At 39.6% G+C, this 23,614-nt stretch overlaps 1 protein-coding gene across 1 annotated transcript in view; it reads right to left on the reverse strand.

Annotated features, from left to right (window-relative positions):
- Positions 1 to 5,767: 5,767 nt before the first annotated feature.
- The window catches only part of CDC37L1 (cell division cycle 37 like 1, HSP90 cochaperone), a 39,703-nt gene continuing 21,856 nt past the window's right edge, over positions 5,768 to 23,614 (reverse strand). Inside the window, exons 4-7 of the mRNA XM_007521416.2 lie at positions 18,879 to 18,994; positions 17,819 to 17,941; positions 12,601 to 12,765; positions 5,768 to 6,333 (exon numbers count right to left, since the gene is read on the reverse strand). Coding sequence (XP_007521478.1) covers positions 6,232 to 6,333; positions 12,601 to 12,765; positions 17,819 to 17,941; positions 18,879 to 18,994 — 506 coding nt within the window. The 3' untranslated portion in view covers positions 5,768 to 6,231. The remainder of the gene's footprint in view (positions 6,334 to 12,600; positions 12,766 to 17,818; positions 17,942 to 18,878; positions 18,995 to 23,614) is intronic.

Raw genomic sequence — 23,614 nt, forward strand, 5'->3', positions numbered from 1 at the left:
GTGAGGAAAAAAACAGTACCTCAACCCATACTCTACTTTTGAAGTATAACAGTTATTTTGATACACTTTTTTTATAAAGTATTGTGCTGTAGAAATTAATACCATCAAAAGTTTTTGTTTCTCAATTCCATGTGAAAATAGACTGAAAAATGGATAAAACATTTCTGAGTTCTAGTCAACAACTAACCCCAGATACTTATAATGGCCTTTTAGCAAAATGATATTTGGATATTCATAGTTATGACAAAACTTAAATTACAAATCACGATAGCTGTAGTACTTGCAACAAGAATAAACTTTTAAAAAATGTGTGTAAATGAGTTGTCTTCTCATTGACATAAAAAAAAATAATAATAGTTCCCAAACTACTGTTGTACTTAAAATTTTTTTTTGGAACTTTCGGTTGAAAAGTTTTATCCTATCTGTATTTAAAGTTCAGGTAGAAGCTGAGATGCTTGTAGAATCTATATACTTTTTTTTTTTTTTTAACCTCCAGGGTTGTTGCTGGGGCTCAGTGCCCGCAGGACAAATCCACTGCTCCTGGAGGCCATTTTTCCCCATTTTGTTGCCCTTGTTCATCATTATTATTGTTGTCATTGTTGTTGGATAGGACAGAGAGAAATGGAGAGAGGAGGGGAAGAAGAAAGGTAAGACACCTGCAGACCTGCTTCACCGCCTGTGAAGCGACCCCCCTGCAGGTTGGAAGCCTGGGCCTCAGGACAAGCATCCTTACACCGGTCCTTGCACTTTACATCATGTGTGTTTAATCCGCTGTACTACTGTTGGCCCAAAGATATGCGAGCACACACACACACACACGCACACACACGTTCAATTGTCACACCAAGTTTCACTTTCGAAGAATTTGATCAAAGTGTAAATAAATCTAGCAAATTATCCTTTATTTACATAATGAAGAACTAGAGCATTCCTCTGACATATTCTATGCACTCCAGGATCTCATGCTTTAGAATCAATCCATCACCTTCGCATTTTGCCACCTCCAAGGTATATTTGAACAAAGCACTAAAAAAAATTTTTTTGAAGGGTAAATAGTATCTCAACTCAGGGCATAGTGCACTTGCAAGCATGAGGTCCTGAGTTTAATCTGTAGCATTGCATATACGTTGATGCTATGATTTATCATTAATACAAAATAGAAAAAAATTAAAAACAAAAAAACAGGCGGGACCATAGCACATCTGGCTAAGCACACACATTACCATGTGAAAGGATTTGGGTGATGAAGTGATGGAGTGATGAAGCAAGTATTGCAGGTGTCTCAATCTCTCCTCTCTCCCTCCCCTCTCAAATTCTGCCTTATCAAAGGGGAAGAAAGGAGGGGAGCAACTGTGGGAGTGGTAGATTCCCTGTGCAGAACCCCAGCCATAACCCTGCTGGCAATAAAAAAATAAAATATTGGGAGTTGGGCAGTAACACAGAGGGTTAAAAGCACACATGGCGCAAAGTGCAAGGACTGGCATAAGGATCCCGGTTAGAGCCCCTGGCTCCCCAACTGCAGGGGAGTCGCTTCATAGGCAGTGAAGCAGGTCTGCAGGTGTCTGTCTTCCTCTCCCCCCCGTCTTCCCCTCCTCTCTCCATTTTCTCTCTGTCCTAACAACGATACCAACAACAACGACATCAATAACAGTAACTACAATAACTACAACAAGGGCAGCAAAAGGGAATAAATAAACATTAAATAAAAAAATAATAAGTCCAATGAGAGCAGTAGAATCATGCAAGCTTGAAAGCAAAGTGAATCTGGAAGAAAAATAATTTGAGGGACTGGGTGGTGGCACACCTGGATGAACACACGTTATAATACACAGGACCTGGGTTCGAGCCCCCAGTCCCCACCTGCAGGGGGAAAGCTCTTTGCGAGTGGTGAAGCAGGGCTGCAGGTGTTTCTTTCTCTCTCCCTCTGTATCTTCCCCTTCCTCTCGGTTTCTGGTTGTTTCTATCCAATAAATAATTTTAAAAAAAATCTTTAAAAAATTTGTTCTTAAAAAGAACAATAAATAGGATACAGAATCATGCTATTTAAAGAAATCATATGCAAGATGTGGTAACTTTTATTATTTTCATGTTAAGAAAAGATGAAAGATTAATTCCTTAAGGCTTTTGTACGAATACTTTTGACTTACTGGATGGTATGCAATTTTTATTAACATTTATTCATCCTCCCTCATTAACTTACATAGTAAGCAAGCAAATATTAGATGAATTAGCTTCTCAGAACTATGAAACAGTACACATACAAGTCCTTAACAGATGGGAAATAGTTTCATAAGATTTTAATGATAATAAACACACAATATAGTGGCAAAAGTGAAAAGCCTAACCTCAGCCTAGGCATGCACATTTGTCCCACATTTTAAAACTGAAAGACATGGCTGACATTCAGAACAGTACAGAGAAAACTACAGTTCAGAGAAAACTACATCTGTAGTTTTCTCTGAAACTTCTCAGTGGTTAATGTCTGGATTACTTTTGCTTAAAGTCATCAGCTTTTTGTGAGGAAATTATTATTTTGGCTAGACGTAGAAAGCGAGAAGGCAGGGAGACATACACCTGCAGCACTGCTTCACTGCTTGAGGTTCCCCTCTGCAGGTGAAAACTGGGGGCTTGAACTCTCGTCCTTGCACATTGTCATGTGTGTGCTCAACCAGGTACACCACCACCCTGCTCTTCCTGTAAGGAAATCCTTTTACCAACTAGATTTCATGTGTGGGCAGTATGTTTATATATATGTATGTAAAAATATGGGAGTCGGGCAGTAGTGCAGCGGGTTAAGTGCATACAGCACAAAGCGTAAGGGCCAGTGTAAGGAACCCAGTTCGAGCACCCAGCTCCCCACCTGCAGGCGGTCGCTTTGCAAGCAGTGAAGCAGGTCTGTAGGTGTCTTTCTCTCCCCCTCTCTGTCTTCCCCTCTTGTCTCCATTTCTATCTGTCCTATCCAACAACAGCAGCTATGACAACAATAATAACTACAACAAGGGCAACAAAGTGGGAAAAAATAGCCTCCAGGAGCAGTGGATTCGTAGTGCAGGCACCGAGCCCCAGGAATAACCCTGGAGGCAAAAAAAAAAAAAAAAAGTAAGAATACTAGTCTTGAGATGCAATTTCCTTAATAGAAATTATAGATTATATGATGATTTGCCAAAATTCCAGAGTCTACTAGCAATCAAATAAGGTTACCCATTAGTCTTTCCTAGAGAGTAACTTTAAACCAGTACTATCTTGGGCTGGGGAGATAGCATAGTGGTTATGCAAAAGATTTTCATGCTCAAGGTCCCAGGTTCACTCCTCAGCACCACCATAAACCAGAGCTGAACAGTGTTCTGGTCTGTCTCTCATAAAATGATAAAATATTATAAGACAAATTAGTACTGTCTTCACTACCATTGATAAATTGACAAAGAGTTAGCAGGAAATAAATGGAGGGATAGCTATTTGATATTTTATTCATCTGTCTGGAGTTTCCGTGAGTCTGTGTAATCTGTACAGTGAAAACTGTCTATCTCAAGTATGAATTAGGACTGGGAAAATAGCATTATGTAAATAAATATATTTTCAATCCTAAGGCACCAAAGATCCTACATTCAGTCCCTAGCACCACCATAAGCCAGAGCTGAGCAGTGCTCTGATAAAAAAATAAAAAATAAAATGTAAAATAAAGTAGAGGCATTGATGACTGAAAACTGGATAGAGAAATATGGGAAAAAAAAAACTAATGAAAGTTACATATTTTTTTTTGGAAGGGGGGGTTGTAAAATAGCATAAAATTAGCTGTGTTATTTACTTATAAAGGGAAATATTCTCTTTTTTTTTTTTTTTTTTGCCTTCAGGGTTATTGCTGGGGCTCAGTGCCTGCACCATGAATCCACTGCTCCTGGAGGCCATTTTTTCCCCCTTTTGTTGCCCTTGTTCTTGTAAGCCTTGTTGTGGTTATTATTGTTGATGTCATTCGTTGTTGGATAGGACAGAGAGAAATGGGAGAGAGGAGGGGAAGACAAAGACAGACACCTGCAGACCTGCTTCACCGCCTGTGAAGCGACTCCCCTGCAGGTGGGGAGCCGGAGGCTTGAACCCGGATCCTTAAGTGGGTCCTTACGCTTTGTGCCACGTGCGCTTGTGGGGTGTGGGGGATTGAACTTGGGACTTTGGAGCCTCAGCCATTAGAGTATCTTTGCATTACCATTATGCTATCCACCTCCACAATACCTCTACTTTAAAGAAGACAAAAATGAAATTCAAAAACAATTTGGTTGTTCACAGTCAAATCCTGGGAAAAGTGAAACTGAAAAACAGTAATGGTTCAAATAAGAGTTTTGTGAAATGAACCAAGAACTAAGGCTTAGTCCTTAGTCTATGCTGTTTCACAGGGAGAAAAAAAAAAGTTTCTCCAGAACAGAAAAGTCTTATGATCTGATTATTGATATTAAAAAAATCAGGATGATGAACATTACCATATATTCAGTAAGTTGTCAAATATTTTATTAAATAGTATATATTTTATATAAAAAATGTTAATATGAAAATCAGGAAGATCATGACTTTACAGAATACTGAATAAATTCAGTCCCCTTCTATGGGCACTAAAATGCCTTATCATCTTAATTAACTTTAAAAAAAAAGGATGTAAATGAGGCCAATGTCACAGGCCTGATTACCATATGGGTCTCTTGGCATTATTTGTTTTCTCAAGTTGAGACAACTCCAATTAGCCATTTTCCAAATATTTGCCATGAGACTGAGCCAAAGACTACACCCAATACAAGTAAAAAAAGTTCATGTTCCTACAAATCAGAAAAAGATTAATCTTCACAAATAAGGATAGTATAACTGGCAATGGCATCCAATTCCAAGAGAATCACCAAATAGCTTGGTATATTTGAAGTAAATTATATAGGAAGTAGTAAAGTTGAGAAGCATTCTATATAACTGAGCTAAAAAAGAGAAATAGAAAATGTAGTAAAATGTAGTAAAAGCCATCACTGAGAACAATCACCAAATTCTTAGAAGTAGTCAGCAGCCCAAGGCAGTTCTCTACAAGGATTTCTCACTTTTAAGAAATTTTTAAGTGGGGGCCGGGCGGTAGCGCACTGGGTTTAAGTGCACATAGTACGAAGCACAAGGACCCGCGCAAGGATCCCTGTTGGAGCCCCCGGCTCCCCACCTGCAGGGGGGTCGCTTCACAGGCAGTGAAGCAGGTCTGCAGGTGTCTGTCTTTCTATCCTCCTATCTTCCCTCCCCTCTCAAAACTTCTCTCTGAACTATCCAAAAAAATAAATAAATAAAATAAAAATAGAAAAAATGGCCGCCAGGAGCAGTGGATTTGTAGTGCAGGCACCAAGCCCTAGCGATAACCCTGGAGGCAAAATAAGAAAATTTTAAGCTACGATCAGTGAAACAAATGAACAGAATTTGAAAAAAAAAAACCAGATTCTTCCTCTTTGTTCTTAATCATTTGTTTTCCTTTAGAACTTTCCCTGAGATCCTAAAATATAGTAAGCAAAGAAATTTAAGAATGAAACTGGAAGAAGTTGATCCTGTTTATGTTTTCTTTCTATTTACTTTCCCATTTTGGAACCCTATAAACGTTGATGTTAAAATGTCAATTTCTAAAGAATACAGTGCCCATTAAATTTGTTATCTAGTCAAGGACTTAACTGATAGTGTCAAAAATACAAACGTACTATTTTAAGGGGAAATTTTTTGATTTAATTTGTACCACCCAGCTTATGTAGTAAAGTAGATCAACTACTGATTTATTGCTTTTAATATGATGAAACACCAGATTTGACAGCTAAATTTGCAGTAAGCTACAAGTACATTTTTCTCTTTAATCATTTTTGTCGAGTAGAACATGTACATATCCATGTAAAAAGGGACTGTAGCAGATGCCTCCTAAAATCAGCCAGTTCTTGTAAACATTGCATTTGTGCAGATTTTCATACTTTGATTCCAAACTGAGAACAATAAGATTAAAGGCAAATTTAGTAGCTAAAAAAAAAAAGTCCAGTATCACTCCTCTTCAAAAAGAAACAAAACAAAAAAACCTAGCAGCACATTAAAAAAAATTAGAAAAACGTTTCAGTACTCTTTTCCCTCCCTTCAAAAACCGAACAAAAATAAAGTGCAGCACCCATAAAAGTGTCGAGAAAATAGCCAAGTTCTTCCTTTCTTGTAACAAAATAGCACTTGGCCCCAGCAGTCTTAACCAAATTATACAGTGTCCATCATTTTAGGTTCATCATCTTCTTTATGTACAACTGAGTTTAAACTGCAGAAAGCCATATTGATAGAATACTGAAGGAAATCTGGATTCTGGAAAGAAAAAGAAAAAAGGATAGAGAAGAAACAATGTACAGTAACCGATTTCATGGCAGGAAATGCAAGTATATATTCAGCTTGACATTCGTTTATTCTCTGCAGCGACACTGAGTAGGAGGGAGGATGGGTTTTGAAGTCAGACTTGAGTTAAAACCAAAGGTGGGGGGAAACTATTGCTAAGTCCAACGAGATGTGATAAAGACACTCACTGCACACGATCTCATTAAAAACAAAGAAAGTAATAAGCTTTTCCTCATTTTTATCGAAACTGTTACTGCTGAATCTGACAAGGCTACATCTTCCATGTAGCTGTTAGGTTTCTAGTTATGATCATTTACTTTTTTTAAAACTTTATAAATAAAAGAAGTGGGAGAGAAAAAGAACCAGAGCATCACCCTGCCACATGCGATGTCAGAACTGAACTTGGGATCTTAATTCTTGAGAGTCCCTGATGCTTTATCTACACTGCACCACCTTCGAGGGTACAGTTAATTATAGCGATTGTGCTTTCCCTGATGCTGAAACAAAGTTAAGGGAAAAAAGCATTTGTGAGGTATTTAGACTTATGTTACAAAAATTCAGGATAAAAGAACAGTTGAATATAGGATTTGTTATTTACTTATGTAATGCATAGATGCTCATGGTCAAGCCCAGAACCTCATGCACAAATCATGTATTCTACCACTGAGCTAGCTAGCTATAGGATGTTCTTCTTTTAACTAGTTTTTCCCAGTACTATGAATTCAAGCTCCCAATGGCCATTTTTTTCTTTCTTTTTTTTTTTTTTTTTTAATATTTATTATTGTATAGAGACAGAGAAAGATTGAGAGGGGAGGAGAGACAGGGAAAGAGACAGAGTGATACCTGCAGCCCTGTTTCTTCCCATGTGAAGTTTTCCCCCTGCAGGTAGGGCCCAGGGGCTTGAACTTTGGTTTTTGTGCACTGAAATGAGTGCAATTATTCAGGTGTGGCGCCACCCGGCCCCTTACCCCCCCTCCCATTCTATTTTATTTCATAGGACAGAGACAAATTAAGAGGGGATCAGAAGTTAGAGAGGGACAAGAAGATAAGACACCTGCAGACCTGCTTCACTGCTCATTAAGCGCAGGTGGGGAAAGGTCGCTCACATCCAGGTCCGTGTGCATGGCAATGTGTGGACTCAACTGGGTGGGTCACTGCCCAGCCCCCATGTTTTTTCTTTTTTGTTCATTTCTAATACCAGGTACAAAAATGTCTTATTTAATAAATGTAAAAATGGGTGGGAGTAGATAGCACAGTAGTTATGCAAAGAGACTCTCAGGCCTGAGACTCCAAAGTCCCAGGTTCAATCCCCCAAACCACCATAAGCCAGAGCTGGTCAGTGCTCTGGTAAAAATAGTAATAATAAAATATAAAAATAAAACTACTGTTTTGCCTAGGGTTGATCCCAGCCCCCACCACATCAAAGGAAGCTTTGATGTTGTGGTCTCTTCCCTTTCTTTTTTAAAATTTTTTTAAAAATATATTTATTTATTCCCTTTTGTTGTCCTTGTTGTTTTATTGTTGTAGTTATTATTGTTGTCATCGTTGTTGGATAGGACAGAGAGAAATGGAGAGAGGAGAGGAAGACAGAGAGGGGGAGAGAAAGATAGACACCTGCAGACCTGCTTCACCTATTGTGAAACTACTCCCGTTCAGGTGGGGAGCCAGGGCTCGAACCGGGATCCTTATGCCGGTCTTTGCGCTTTGCGCCCCATGCGCTTAACCCACTGTGCTACAGCCCAACTCCCTCTTTTTTAAAATTTTTAAAAAATATTTATTTTCCCTAGTTTCATTTTACTTAATAAACAACAACGTAGGAAAAAGTTTCAACAGAAGACAAGATCTTTTAAGCTTCTTCATTCTATAAGGGAAGAGGCAGGATTCAAAATACTCTCTTAAGTACAGCCTTTCTACCTCTTTCCCCTTTTTTCCCTGTGAAGCCAGGGTCTTAAAAATGCATGATTTCACCACTCCTGACTGACCTATCATTCTGATGGGGGGTGGGGGGAAGAGAGAGAGAGAGAGAGAGATCAGAATGCTAGAGCACTCTCCATGTAGTACCAAGGCTTGAACCTGAATAGTGAGCATGACAAAACACATACCCGGGAGTCAGGCTACCGGTAGCGCGGCGGGTTAAATGCATGTGGCACAAAGCGCAAGGACCGGACTAAGGATCTCAGTTTGAGCCCCCGGCTCCCCACCTGCAGGAGAGTTGCTTCACAGGTGGTGAAGCAGGTCTGCAGGTGTCTATCTTTCTCTCCCCCTGTCTTCCCCTCCTCTCTCCATTTCTCTGTCCTAACAACAACATCAATAACAACAGCAATAACACAACAATAAAAAACAAGGGCAACAAAAAAGAAAAATATATATATATATATACATACACACACACACACACACACAAATAACACACCACACACATACCCTACTGTGGGTTATCTCTCCAGCCCTGTACTTTATTCTAAAAGTCAAAATGTTAGAAAAAGGTCTTTATGAGGGGAAAGATTAGTTTCATGAGCCAGACTAGGATGGGGGTAGGAGTGGCACGAGCATTATTCTGGCACCTGTAGTGCTAGAGGTTGAGCTCAGGATCTCATGCTTGATTACACATTATCATTAGAAAATTGCTGCCCATGGGCCTATCAAAGCATTTTACTAGAGCCCAGTCACTTCCCATTTCCAGACCACAGGACTGTAAGGTTAGCCAGTTTAGTTTCACTGATGCCAACATAAGAGAGAGAGAAATCTCAATTAAAAGACCATCTAGTGGAGGAGGGGGACACTGGGGACACAGTATAATGGTTCTGCAAAAGACTCAGATGCCTGAGGATCTAAGGTCCCAGGTTCAATCCCCAGTACCACCATAAGCAGAGCTGAGCAGGACTCTGGTGTCTCTCTCACATGAAAAAGAAAAAAAGAAAAAAAACATGAAGAGGAATCTTCTATATATTTAATTTTAAATCTCATAAAGTGATATATTTTTAAAAAATTTTATTTTCCCATTTGTTGCCCTTGTTTTGTTGTTGTAGTTATTGTTGTTGTTATTGATGTCATCATTGTCAGGACAGAGAGAAATGGAGAGAGGAAGGGAAGAAAGGGGGAGAGAAAGATAGACACCTGCAGACCTGCTTCACTAGCTGTGAAGCAACTCCCCTGCAGGTGGGGAGCTGGGGGGCTCAAACTGGGATTCTTACACTCGTCCTTGCACTTTGCGCCACGTGCGCTTAACCCGCTGCACTACCACCCAACTCCCATAAGTTAAGATTTTTAAATAACCTGATATACCATCTCTATGATTTTGCCATCCTGGTAACATAGACCAAAGCAGCAGTTTAAGAGAAGCAACTGGGGGCTGGGTGGTGGTGCACCTGGTTGAGCACACATGTTACAATGTGCAAGGACCTGGGTTCGAGCCCCCAGTTCCCACGTGCAGGGGGAAAGCTTCACAAGTGGTGAAGCAGTGCTACAGGTGTCTCTCTGTCTCTCACCTTCTCTATCCCTCCCTTCCCTCTCGATTTCTGTCTCTATCCAATCAATAAATAAAGATAAAAAAGAGAAGCAATTGATAACTTTCAGCTGAATCATGTATTTTTAAATAGTCGTTAAAAAAAAAAACATAAAAAGTATCAGTCCAAACCAGTTGCCCTAGCTTCATTTTCCTATAGATTCTTTTTTATTACTATTATTATTATTTTTTTTCTTTTACCAGAGTACTATACCTGGAACCTCAGAGCCTCAGGCATGAAACTCTTTTGCAGAACCATATGCTATTTCCCTAGCTCACTACATATATTCTTCAGTGCTTGAGGCCCAGGTTCAATCCCCAGCTTTCCATGAGAGTGTCAGGGAACTGAGGGGAGGTGTGGTGTCTCTCCCTGCCCAAACCCACACCCACACCCACAAGACAATACTGAATTCACTCCCTACATCACCCTGATAATCACTTGGATATATGCTTTGAAGAAAATTTTAATTTATTTTGGATAGGGCAGGGGTAGACAACATATTGGTTATGCAAAGACACTGTCATGCCTAAAGCTCCAAAGTCCCTAGTTCAATCCCCCTGCACCACCATATATCAGAACTGAGCAGTGCTCTGGCTTAAAAAAAAAAAAAAAAATCAAATTAGAGAAATTGAGGGCAGAGAGTAGACAGCATAGTGGTTATGCAAACAGACTCTCATGCCTGAGGTTCCAACATCCCAGGTTCAATCCCCCGCTGAACAGTGCTCTGGTAAAACAAAGACAAAGAGAGAGAGAGAGAAACTGAGATGGGGGAACAGAGACTTTCAGCACTGCTTCACCACTAGTGAAGTTATCCCCCTGCAGGTGGGGGCTTTAAAATTAATTATCCTAATCGATTAATTTTCTTTACAGAATTATGAAAGGGGCGCAGGGGGAGATAGCAAATGGTTATACAAAGAGACTCTTGTGCCTGAGGCTCCAAAGTCCCAGGTTCAAGCCCCCGCACCACCATTAAGACAGAGCTGAGTAGTGCTCTGGTAAAAATAAATAAATTCAAAACAAAGAAAAAGAATTATGAGCAGGGACCAGGCAGCGGCGTACCTTGTGGAGCAACATGTTATAATGCGCAAGGACCACGGTTTGAGCCCCCGGTCCCCATTTGCGGGGTGGGGGGTGGGGGTAAGCTTTGCCAGTGATAAAGCAGGGCTGTCGGTGTCTCTCTATCTCCTCTTCCCTCTCAATTTCAGGCTTTATCTAATAAGGGTAACAGAATTATGAGAACAAGGGGGTCAGGCAGTGGCACACCGGGTTGAACACAAATAGTACTGAGTGCAAAGAGCCGTGCCAGGATTCCGGTTCAAGCTCCTAGCATGTCTGCAGGTGTGTCTTTCTCTCTCTTACCCTCTCAATTTTCTCTGAAAGACGGGGGTGGGGGGAGAGGCTGCTAGGAGCAATGGATTAGTAGTGCAGGCATCAAAATCCAATGATAACACAGGAGGCAAAAAAAAAAAAAAGTTATGAGAAAAGAGAGAGGGAGAGAGAACCAGAGCATCACACTGGTGCATGCAATGCTGGGTACTGAACTCAAGACCTCATATTTGAGAGTCTTGCACTTTATCCACAGTGCTACCTCCCAGACGGCTACCCTAGTCAACAGTATATCTCTATTCAAAATGAGATATTCTGCAAGAGCCACTGTAAAAAGCTCGTGAATGATGATCAACTAACCCAAAACTCTAACCAGCGTGTTGAATTAAGAATGCTAAGAAGGAGTGGTCCGGGAGGTGGTACAGTGGTAAAGCTTTGGACTCTCAAGCATGAAGTCCCAAGTTCGATCCCCAGCAGCACATGTGCCAGAGTGATGTCTGGTTCTCTCTCTCTCCTATCTTTCTCATAAATAAAATATTTTTTTAAAAAAAAAGAAAAAAAGGAATGCTAAGGTGGAAGATAACATAAAGGTTATGTAAAAAGACTCTCATATCCAAGGCTCTGGGGTCTCAGTTTCAATCCTCCCCCCCAACCCCACACCTTATAAGCCAGAATTGAGCAGTGCTCTGGTAAAATACAAACAAACAAAAACACACACACACCAAAAAAAAAAAAAAAAAACACAAAAAAACTAGCAGCAGTATCAGCTAAGGTATGATTCATCTTGCTGAATTTAAGAGTAGAATTTAGGGGTCTGAATGATGGCGCACACGTTTCTGTGCACAAGGAGCAGGCTCAAGGCCCCGGCCCCACCTGCAGGGGAAGCTTCGTAAGTGGTGAAGCAGGGCTGCAGGTCCGTCAGTCTCTCTCTCCTCTCCCTCTCTCAATTTCTCTGTCTCTGGAATTTGCTGTCTCTCTAAAAGAGAAAATATTCAGTGCCAACACACAATATGAAAAACTTAAAGTTATCTCCTACAGCAAGAATAAAGTGACCACATACTCACACATAAGAAATAATCAAAGGGGAGTCCGGCGGTAGCGCAGCGGTTAAGTGCATGTGGCGCGAAGTGCAAGGACCAGAGTAAGAATCCCAGGTCGAGCCCCTGGTTCAAGCCCCCGGCTCCCCACTTGCAGGGAAGTCGCTTCACAGGCTGTGAAGCAGTTCTGAGTGTCTATCTTTCTCCCCCCTCTCTGTCCTAACAACGATGACATCAGTAACAATGGCATTAACTATAACAATAAAAAGCAAGGACAACAAAAGGGAAAATATTAAAAAATTTAAAAACAGAAATAATCAAAGAACAAACTATATTGATAAACTTAGAAAGTATTTATTTTTACAACTTACCTGTGGTAATGATTCTAGTAAACCTATAGATCCAACTCCAGAATGGGGAACATGATTCTGAACTGTCATAGGTTGAAAACTTGGTGATTGAGAATAAAGTCTGACTCTTGTCTTGAAAGCTTCAAGTTCATTTTTGAATGCTTCAAAATAACCTTCTTCCTCTGCCTGAAAACACACACAGTTTTTTAACGCTACCACACCACACAGTAAGTTCTAATAAGCAAATATAAATAAGGCCTGAGGTGGAGGAGGTACAAACAAGTTAAACAGTCTAAGTGCAGAAACCACCCAAATCCCTGTGAGAAAATGGCCTGTTTTATAGAAATACTATGGATCTATCTACACAACCCATGCAGTGAGGGCAGACAGCCTAATGGCTATGCAAAGACTCTCATGCCTAAGGCTCTGGTCTCTCTGGACTTCTCAAGATTGCTGATAGGATCCAAAATAATGCTTACTTAACCAATCCCATTCATTTAATCCTCCCCATTACCAGGCAACAGCCAAGGGGGAGGAATATATGTATTTGCCTCCAGGGTTATCACTGGGACTCAGTGCCTACACTACAAATCCACTGCTCCTGGAGGTATCTCACTGTTGTCTTTGTGTATCTCTGACAATGGTTTGGAGCATTTTTTGATGTTGAACTTTTTGATTTCTTATCTGTTCATATCCTCTCCCCGTTTTTGGATGGGGTCATTTGTTTTCTTGTTGCTGAATTTGTTGAGCTCTTTATATATTTTGGTTATTAGCCTCTTTTCTGATGTATGGCATGTAAAGATCTCTCCCCATTCTTTAAAGGGTCTGTGTTTGCTGTGCAGAAGCTTTTTAATTTAATGTAGTCCCACTGTTTTATTTTTGTAATTGGATTCGTATCACTAAAGATGAAAAGACTCGCCTTTCCCCATTCAGTAGTCTGGGCACCTTTGTCAAAGATTAGATGTCCACAGGTATGGAAGCGTATTACACTTCTGGGTTCTCAATTCTATTCCACTGGTTAGTGTGTCTATTTATGTCCCAGTACCAAGATGTTTTGATTACAATGGCCCTATAATACAATTTGAGATCTGGGAGTGTGATCCCTTCAGTTCTGTTCTTTCTTCTCAAGATTGTAGCCAAAAAAGTATTCTATATAAAAATCTTTTTCAATTCTCAGGCAATTAATGATAAAGTTCTATTATTTATTTCCTTTTCTGGCCCTACATCCTCGAACTGTAAAAGCCATGGGAAACAAAAGGTATTTCAGTATGATATTCACTTTGGTAATACAAAGGTATTTCACTATGGAAATACCTCAGTGTTCTAGTTAAGCGTGTACCATTTATTATTAATCATGGGAAGAAAGAAAAAGTACAATGGGTTGTGTTAAGGAAGTGGGAATTCCTTCCAATGATGGGTAATAAGCAAAAGCCTTGATACCAAAGACCCAATTAGCAGGAGCTTCCACTTATATTCCCTTTGCAGATAAATAATGATACAGCACAAATCCTACACTAACAGAACACAGACTAAGTTTAAGTGGTGGGAAAAGATTTTGCTGGGGCTTCATTCTTGACTCTCACTGGATACGTTTATCTGAAATGCCATTTTTCTTTAATGAGTTTAAATTGTATAACCAGATTAAAACCTACTGATTAGCTATTAGCATCAATAACTATAAAAATGCAGACAATGTTCTTCTATGTGACATCCTACCATTTTATCAGTTTAGGAATATTTCCTTAGTTCTTTTTACAGCCAATAGTACTTATGTGGACATACAGGATGCTAAACTTCGTGTTATAATGAAAGCTTTAAATGAATTTTAACATATTTTAAAAAATTAATACAAATAGGACAGAGAAAGGTAAAGGCAGGTTATGCCAGTAGAGCCAAGGAGACAGAAAAGTGGCTATGCAGAAGCCTGTCAATCCTGGGTTACAAAGGTTCCAGACTCAAGCCTTGGCACCATTTTTTTGTTTTGTTTTGTTTTTCCTTTTTCTTTCTTTTTACCAGAACACTGGTCAGTTCTGGTTTATGGTGGTATGGGGAATTGAACCTGGGATGTTGGAGTCTCAGGTATGAGAGTCTGTTTGCATAACCATTATGGTATCTATCCTCTGCCCAGATTTTTAAATTTTCTTCTTATCCACACGGTGGTTTAGCAAAAGTGAACATGGAAGTGCATTCACTGGAGGACGGCCACATCGTCTGCGTGTTCAGAACTGTGAGTGATTAAGCCACCAGGATAATCCAGATAAAACCTTTAAAAAGCCTGCTGAGGTAGAGACACGGAAGACCGAAACCCAAGGAAAGTTCAGGGGTTGGCCCCCGGTTCTGAGAAACCGTAACGTTTCAAACACGGGGAGAATAAGAGCATGTGGGGCGGCTTACTCCGTGTCACCAGTGCCGCTCACCACGAGTTTGTGGAGCAAAGTCCTTGTTTTGTTTCTACAGATTATTTATTTACTTATTTATGAGAGGGAGAGAGAAAGAACCAGAACATCACCCTGGCACAACTGGTATCAGGGACTGGACTCGGGACCCCAAGCTCAAGTGCTGAATCCTTTCTCTACTGCACCATCTCCCAGCACTACTGTAAGCGAGAGCTGAGCAGCACTCTGATTCAGACAGAAAAATAAGGAGCCCAGTGGTGGCACACTTGTGTTTAGTGCTCAAGGACCCAGGTTCAAGGTCCCTACCTGCAGGGGTGCAAGGGCTGCAGGTGTCTTGCCCTCTTTCTCCCTCTCCCTCTCGCAATTTCTGTCTCTACTAATATATATGAATAAAACAAATACAATTACAGTCAAAAGTCAAGCTTCTGGTATAGTTTCGTCTAACTTAGTAGTGAAAATATAACACATATATTGCACCAAAACAAAGGACATGGAGAGAAGGGGATGAAGAGAGGAACTTTTGTTTTAATTTTTTAATTACCCCATTCCCTTCAGTTCTACACTTCTAGTAGAGATCTATTTTGTGCTGTTGTGGTCACTGGGTTTAACCACTCTACTACCACTTTTTCAGACAGAGTCAAAGACAGAGGGAGACAGGGAAAGACACCAAAGCAACGAAGCTTTCCCCAGGACAATGAGGGCTTGGACAAGGAGCACATGCATGACAAAGCAGAATTCTCCCCAAGATGAAAAACATCCCAGAGATATATTTTACGACAACATATTGTTTAGTACTATCACCACTGAACTTCATAAAAATATGCTATACAAAATAAAAATATATTTTAAAATAAGAATGGACACACCCTTCTGTGACCTTTTTTCACTTTTTTTTTTTTTGTTATGATCATATCATGTGTGGTTCAGTATAGAATTCAGTTAAAAGATATTCTGAGGTGGGGGCCGGACATTGATGCACAGAGTTAAGTTCAAGGACCCGCACAAGGATCCCGGTTCGAGCCCATGACTCCCTACCTACAGGGGGGCTGCTTCACAAGTGGTGAAGCAGATCTGCAGGTGTTTTTCTCTACCCTCTCAATTTCTGTCCTATCCAAAAAAAAAAAAAAGGTCGCAGGAGCAATAGATTTGTAGTGCAGGCACCCACCATGCTCCAGCCATAACTCTGGAGGCAAGAAAATAATAATAAAATTAAATTTAAAAAAAGATTCTGAAGTTATTGTTTCTCCAGTTTACAAGGATTTAACTAGGAACACTTGAAAGTTATACAATGCCTTTTTCCACAGCTACCCACCTCCAAACACAAAGAATTGTAAACAAGGCTTTGAGATATTTGCATTGGTGATGTGCATAAGCAAATCCTTTTGTTTAAGGAAAACCATTGCCAAGTTTCCAAAACATGCATTGTTACTAGGCATTTCAAAATGGAACACTTTGTAATGGTATTATTGTAAAAGCCAAAATAGATTACTTATTTACCAGACACTTAAGTTACAACTACAAGAAAGAATGAATGCTTACAAGCATTAACCTGGGCTGAGCACAGTTACACTATCTTGTTGGTTCTACTCTATGTTTTTTTAGAAAAATAAAAGGAGAGACTTCAGGGAGGCAAGGCCATGGAGTAACAGGGAACAGAAATGATCTCCCCCCAAATAACAATTATCTACAGCTATAGAGAAATAAAGGGAGATACCAAAGCACAGCCCCTACCATCCATGGAATTCACTTGGTGCTGTGTGACCAGGAACTGACCACAGGGCCTCATGCATAAGGTGTGTACTTGGTTTGCTGAGTCATTTTTTGATCACCAGTTATCACGGGGGCTCAGTGCCAACATGTGACTCCAGCACTCCTGGTGGCCAACTTTTCTTTCTTCCTCCCCCCACTCCCGCTTTGCTTTTATAAAGAGGGACAGAGAAGACAGACACTTGCAGTTCTACTCCACCACTTGTGAATCTTTCCCCTGCAGGTGGATCTGGGGTCTGGGGTCCTTGAGCATGGTAACATATGCACTCTACTGAGAATACCACCACCTGGTGCCCATCTCACTTTTTTTTTTTTTAACTTCATAGGAAAAAATTTTCCCGGGTCATTAATAATTTACACAAAGAATTTTAATGGCTGTATAATATTCCCTGCACCACAGAATTTTCCAAATACCACTGCCCTAAGTGCTGAACTTTTAGGTTTCTTTCTTTTTTTTTTTTTTATTCAAGTTTGATCTTTATTAAACTATGAGTTCCAAACATGAAGGAGACTGTATCAGCCAACATTGTATCCTCAGCATCTGAAACATCTGTGTTTTGTACCGCTACACCACTAAGTGATAGGACACTCTAATTTTCCTGGTGATAAAATGTTCATTTGAATGGATCTCAGGTTGGGGAGATAGCATAGTGGTTATGAAAAAAAGACTTTCATGCAGGGCAGGGTTAGATAGCATAATGGTTATGCAAAGAGACTTTCATGCCTGAGGCTCCAAAGCCCCAGGTTCAATCCCTTGCACCACCATAAACCAGAGTTGAGCAGTGCTCTGGTTAAAAAAAAAAAAAAAACTTTCAGGCCTCAGGCACCAAAGGTCCTAAATTTAATCCCCAGCAACACTATAAACCAGAGCTGAGCAGTGGCCTGGTAAAAACAAACAGATTTCAATTTGTTGCATTGTGCTGTAAAACAGTCTCTTACACACTCCCCTTACATTTTAGTTAGCATGATGTCAGGAATATAGTTTTTCTTTCCAACATAAACTCTGGCCTGTGTTATCCTAAGATAAGCAGCTAAAGTTTAACGTTCATGTCTAATAGTACCAAATTGTTACTTACTTTGGCTTTCTGGAAAAATAAACGAAAACACCCTCTTGGATCCACATTACAGTTTTTGGCCATTTCCATAATAAATTGCATTACAACAGCTTGATGTGCTATTTGTTCCATTAGAGCCCCTTTCTGAAACAAACAGATCAAAGTTAGAAGAAATTCCATAAGTAATCTATTTAATGTTGTGGTTACTATTTAGAATGTAAACAAGGTCCTTGTCTTCATTTAGAGTAAATGATGTAGGGGCCAAGACAGATCTCACTCGGTACAATGTACCCATTACCCTACGCTAGGACCCAGGTTTGAGTGCCAGCCCATCACATGGAAACACCGCATACAAGGAAGGAGCTTCATAAGCGATGGAGCAGTGCTGTGGTGCGCTTCCTTTATCTCTCTCTGTTTCTATCTATAATTAAGAGGGGGAAAGAGAGGGGGGATGGTATACCTGGTTAAGTGTACGTTACCATGCACAAGGGCCGGGGTTCAAGTTCCTGCTCACCACCTGCATAAGAGGAAGCTTCACAAAGGGTGAAGCAAGTGCTGCAGGTCTCTCTCTCTCTTCTCCTCGCAGCCTCTCTGTCCTATCAAATAAAAAAAAAGGAAAAGGGGGGGGGCACTAGGCAGTGCCACACCTGGTTAGAGGCACACATTACAGTGTGCAAGGATGCAGGCTCAAGCCCCTAGTCCACACCTACAGTGGGAAAGTTTCACAAGTGAAACAGTGCTGCAGGTGTCTATCTTCTCCTTCCTCTCAAATTGCTCTCTGCCTCTACCCAATAATAAATAAATTAAAATGATAAAAAATAAAAAAGGAAAAGGGGAGTGGAAATGGCCACCAGGAGCAATGGATTCATAGTGTAATAACCCTGGTGGTAATAAAGGAATAAATAAATAAATAGGAGAAAAAGAAATCCCCATGGGTAATGAACTCATTGAAGCATAAAGTCTCAGAAAGAAAGAAATAAGCAGACAAATGAATAAATGCATGTAAGTGACGTGAAAATCCTAACAAAAAAGTAAAGCAGAATCCCACTAGGGATCCCATAAGATCAAGATTCACACATACCTGTTCAGCTTCCAGATGAAAACACCATAATAAAAGATATTTAGCAGTTTCTTCACATACAAGGTATGGATGGTCAGACAAAAATCTCTGACTATCATCCCATCGGCTTAACATACCTGTAAAAAAATCAAGACATGAGTTCAAATACTTCCTTTCTCTTAAGTGAGGATACAGTACTTTTTTTTTTTGTCCCCTCCCCATACAGTATTTTTTAAATGATTCTATTTAGAGACAAATCATCAGGGCAGAATGTAAAGCAAAAGAAAGTTTCTCTTTTAAAGCAGTTACTAGTACACTGGAAATAGTTTCAAAATTCAGTTTTACTTCAGATAACTAATCAAGTTAAAGAAGTTTAAAACAAAACAAACAAACAAAAAAATCCTTCTGGGGAATGACCCTGTTCTGGACAAATTGAAAGAGTTGGTCATTCTAGGCTAAAGTGAGTGTAGATGATTTCAAGATATTTGCTATATACACTTTTGGGGGGGGGGGCTGGGTGGTGGCACATCTGGTTGAGTGCACGTTACAAATGTGGAAGGATCTGGGTTCAAGCTCTTCGTCCCTACCTGCAAAGGGAAAGATTCATGAGTGGTGAGATAGTGCTGCAGTATCTCTCTCTCTCCCTCTCCCCCCTCCCTCCGTCTCCCTGTTCCCTCTCAATTTCTGCCTCTATCCAATAAATAAATAAAATAGTTTTTAAAAGAATACACTTATTTTTTTAAATTAAGATAGAGGGAGAGAGGGACAGACCAACCACAGCACTGGAGCTTTCTTCAATGCAGTGGGGACCAGTTCAAATTGGACTGCACACATGGCAAAAAAGCTATTTCACACTATTCAAGTGAGCTATTTTGCCAGTTCAAATACACTTTTCTATTTGAAAGAGGGAAAAGAAGGCACATCGGCAAAGCAATAAAATATTCAGGGAAAAAAACATTGTCTCCAATTTATTACAAACCACCTAAAATGTGACAAACAGGAGGTGACGGAGTAGATAAAAGTGTCAGACTCTCAACCATGAAGTCCTGAGTTTGACCCCCACTGTTTGATGCTCTGGCGCTGCCCCCAAATAAGTAAATACATCTTTATAAAACTGTCTTAAGATAATAATGGTAAAATACTGACAGCCTGAGATACTAGTCAGTTGGTGTTACAATAGTAAAAATGTTTTAGCTATTTTAATCATGTTAACCATTTACTTGTATCTATACACGCAGGAAAATTATTAGGATATTTATTATTAAATTATTAGAAATAGAATATTTGAAAATAGCTGCCATTTTCCATCAATACCTAGATTACCTGAGGTATACATTCATCTGTACCCCAACTAGTAAGAAATTTAATCTGACAGTAAATGCCACCCATGTAACCATGGAACAACCAAGTAACCATGGAACAAGCAGCGCTCAGCTTTCAATTTTGCCCAGTCACTGTTACACTTAATTATATCAATGCTAGGGGCCAGAGGACTACTGAATCATCATGGAAGCATAAGCCCACCTCAATAATCAGGCAATAAGCTTTCCTCTAGAAGCGAAATGAACTTTTGAAGTTTCATAGTATAACAAAAGAACAAAACTTAAGACAAATGTTTAACTAGGAAACACATTGAACAACCCAAGAGACTCAACTGAAAATGACAAATTTCCTCAATCAAGAAAAGGGGACATTTTAGCATTTTCTTATAATAAAGAATCTTACAAAGTTATTTTATCAACACAGTAAATGGATCTGTGTCACAGAATCACTATGGAGCTTTTTTTTTTTTTTTTTTTTAAAGAAAAAAGTGGCCCAGAAGATGGCCCAGTGGATAAAGCAATGAGCTCTAGTAGGAAGTCCTGAGTTCAACCCTGGTAGCACATGTACCAAAGTGATACTGGTTCTTTCTTTCTCTCTACCTATCATTCTTCATGAACTAATAAAATCTTAAAACAACAAAACTACTTCTCAAACAAGAGCTAAAGAGACCAAATCCAAAGAGGTCAGATCCAAAGAAAACATATCCTTATTTCTTATACCTAAGCCATGAAAGAAAGCCTGTCTAACACTTCTGCCTTAGCTCTGTTATACGTTAGGAGATGTAATTATTTCCAATTCTTCCTAAAATAAAGAGAGCAATGTTTTTTTTCTGTTTACAGTTCCCTGTCAGTACCTTGACTTTTTTTTTTTTTTTTTTTTAACCAAAGCACTGCTCAGCTTTATGGTTTATGGTGGTGCAGGGGATTAAACCTGAGACTTTGGAGTCTCAGGCATGAGAGACACACAACAATTATGCTACCTACCCCTTGACCCTCCAAAGCACCAAGATCCTATCTATCCACTTTGATTTCTTTTGCAGGAAGGATCATACAAAAGTGTTAGTAATATTTTATAGGGGCAATAAGGCAGATATCAATAAACGTTAAAACATTTTTAACTCTGAATACCTATAAGGAAACTGACAATTGTGGTTTACCATAGCTTTCCATTATCTAAAAAATAGCTGGCACTACTTGATTTAAAAATGCATTATCGTGGTCCGGGAGATGGCGCAGTGACTAAAGCACTAGACTCTCAAGCATGAGGTCCTGAGTTCAATCCCCGGCAGCACATGTACCAGAGTGATATCTGGTTCTTTCTCTCTCCTATCTTTCTTATTAATAAATAATAAAATCTCTTAAAAAATGCATTACCTATGACTAGTCAACAATTTATTTGGCTTTATATGTTTACTTTTTTTCAGCCACCAGGTTCCAGATGCTACTATGATGCCAGCTGGACTTCTCTGGGCAGACAACCCCACCAATGGGTCCTGGAGCCCCAATTCCCCAAAGCCCCACCCCACTAGGGAAAGAGAGAGACAGGCTGGGAGTATGGATCGATCTGTCACCACCTACGTTCAGCGGGGAAGCAATTACAGAAGCCAGACCTTCCACCTTCTGCACCCCATAATGACCCTGGGTCCATACTCCCAGAGGGTTAAAAAATAGGAAAGCTGTCAGGGGAGGGGGATGGGATACAGAGTTCTGATGGTGGGAACTATACCCCTCTTATCCTATGGTCTTGTCAGTGTTTCTATTTTGTAAGTAAAAATAAAAAAAAAAAAACGTATTATCAGATTATTATAAAAACAAGAAGGAAGATGATAGATACAGATCTCTGTAAGATAAGAAGAACTTTATAAACAAAATACTACAAGAGACTTAATGGCTAAGTGGAACAGAACATACCTGAAATTATCAATGTTATTGTCCTTCAATGCACACCTTATTGACTGTCCCCTCTCTCTGCATATTTATATAGATTTTCATCCTTTAAATTATATCATTTTAATTTTTCTATGTAGTAAAAACATCCCAAACAGGTAGTCAATTTTTTAATAAAATATACGTGTTTTTCTTGACTTCATGAACTCTCTATCTCTGGTAGTCCCTGTCACCAAAAACCATATTATTTCTACTTTGTGCCTATACATACATAAGCTCATCTGAAACCAAATTCATTCTTCTTTCCTTGCCAATTAAGGTAGTATTCAGGCTCCATGTCACCCAATCAAGCAATGCAGTGAACCCCAACAAGATTCGCACCTCCCACTTTGTTCAAGCTGATAAAGTCATGTGGCCATACTATTACTGTTACTATGGTGAATCACATCAATTCATTTTTTAATGTTAATCCATCCTTCAATTCTCAGGATAACCTATTAAAATTATTTTACAGATTATAAAAGTAAATATTCTGAGAAAAGAATTTTAAAAATTGAGAAATTTTTTTTTAAAATACAGAAATTCCAAGGGGGAGGCCGGGTGGTAGCACGGCGGGTTAAGCACACATGGCGCAAAGCGCAAGGACCAGCATAAGGATCCTGGTTCAAGCTCCCAGCTCCCCACCTGCTGCAGGGGAGTTGCTTCACGGGTGGTGAAGCAGGTCTACAGGTGTCTTTCTCTCCCCATCTCTGTCTTCTCCTCCTCTCTCAATTTCTCTCTGTCCTATCCAACAGCCACAGCAGCAATGACAACAATAATAATAATGACAACAACAGTAACAACAAGGGCAACAAAATGAGGGGGAAAAATGGCATCGAGGAGCAGTGGATTCATAGTGGAGGTCCCCAAGCCCCAGCGATAAACCCTGAAGGCAAAAAAGAAATTCTCTAAGAATTTAAAGTTGACACTTTGAAATATTACTTTTTTTTTTTTAAAAAAAAGCACCATACATGCTAGTTTTCTATTCACTTTACATTGTAATCAAGTCTAGTTTATAGTATATCTTTTTTATTCTTTTATTAGGAAATTAATGGCTTACAACCAACAATAAAATAAAATATAATAGTTTGTACATGTGTAACATTTCTCAAATTTTCCACATACATAACAATTAAAACCCCACTAGATCCTCCTCTGTTGTCCAGGACCTGAACCCTTCCCCCCAAAAAAAGTTTTCAAAAACAAGATGTTGGCATGTTTTTGAAAACTAGTATATAAGTGAGTCATGGAAGAGATTGAATATCGGCCTTCAGTACAACTGAAAAAGCTGTACTGTCATAGTATTTATGCAAATCTTTGGATAAAATATCCAGTGGTAACATCCTACAGATTAAAAAAAAAAAAGAAGTAACTGAATCACAGTTAATGCTGGTTAGACGTGAACATCTCAGAAGATGTACCATGAAAAACTGTCAGACTGGGGGTCGGGCGGTGGCGCAGTGGGTTAAGCGCATGTGGCGCAAAGCGCAAGGACCAGCGTAAGGATCC

This window comes from Erinaceus europaeus, chromosome 10, assembly GCF_950295315.1.
Source record: "Erinaceus europaeus chromosome 10, mEriEur2.1, whole genome shotgun sequence".
In the NCBI taxonomy this organism is placed as follows: domain Eukaryota; kingdom Metazoa; phylum Chordata; class Mammalia; order Eulipotyphla; family Erinaceidae; genus Erinaceus; species Erinaceus europaeus.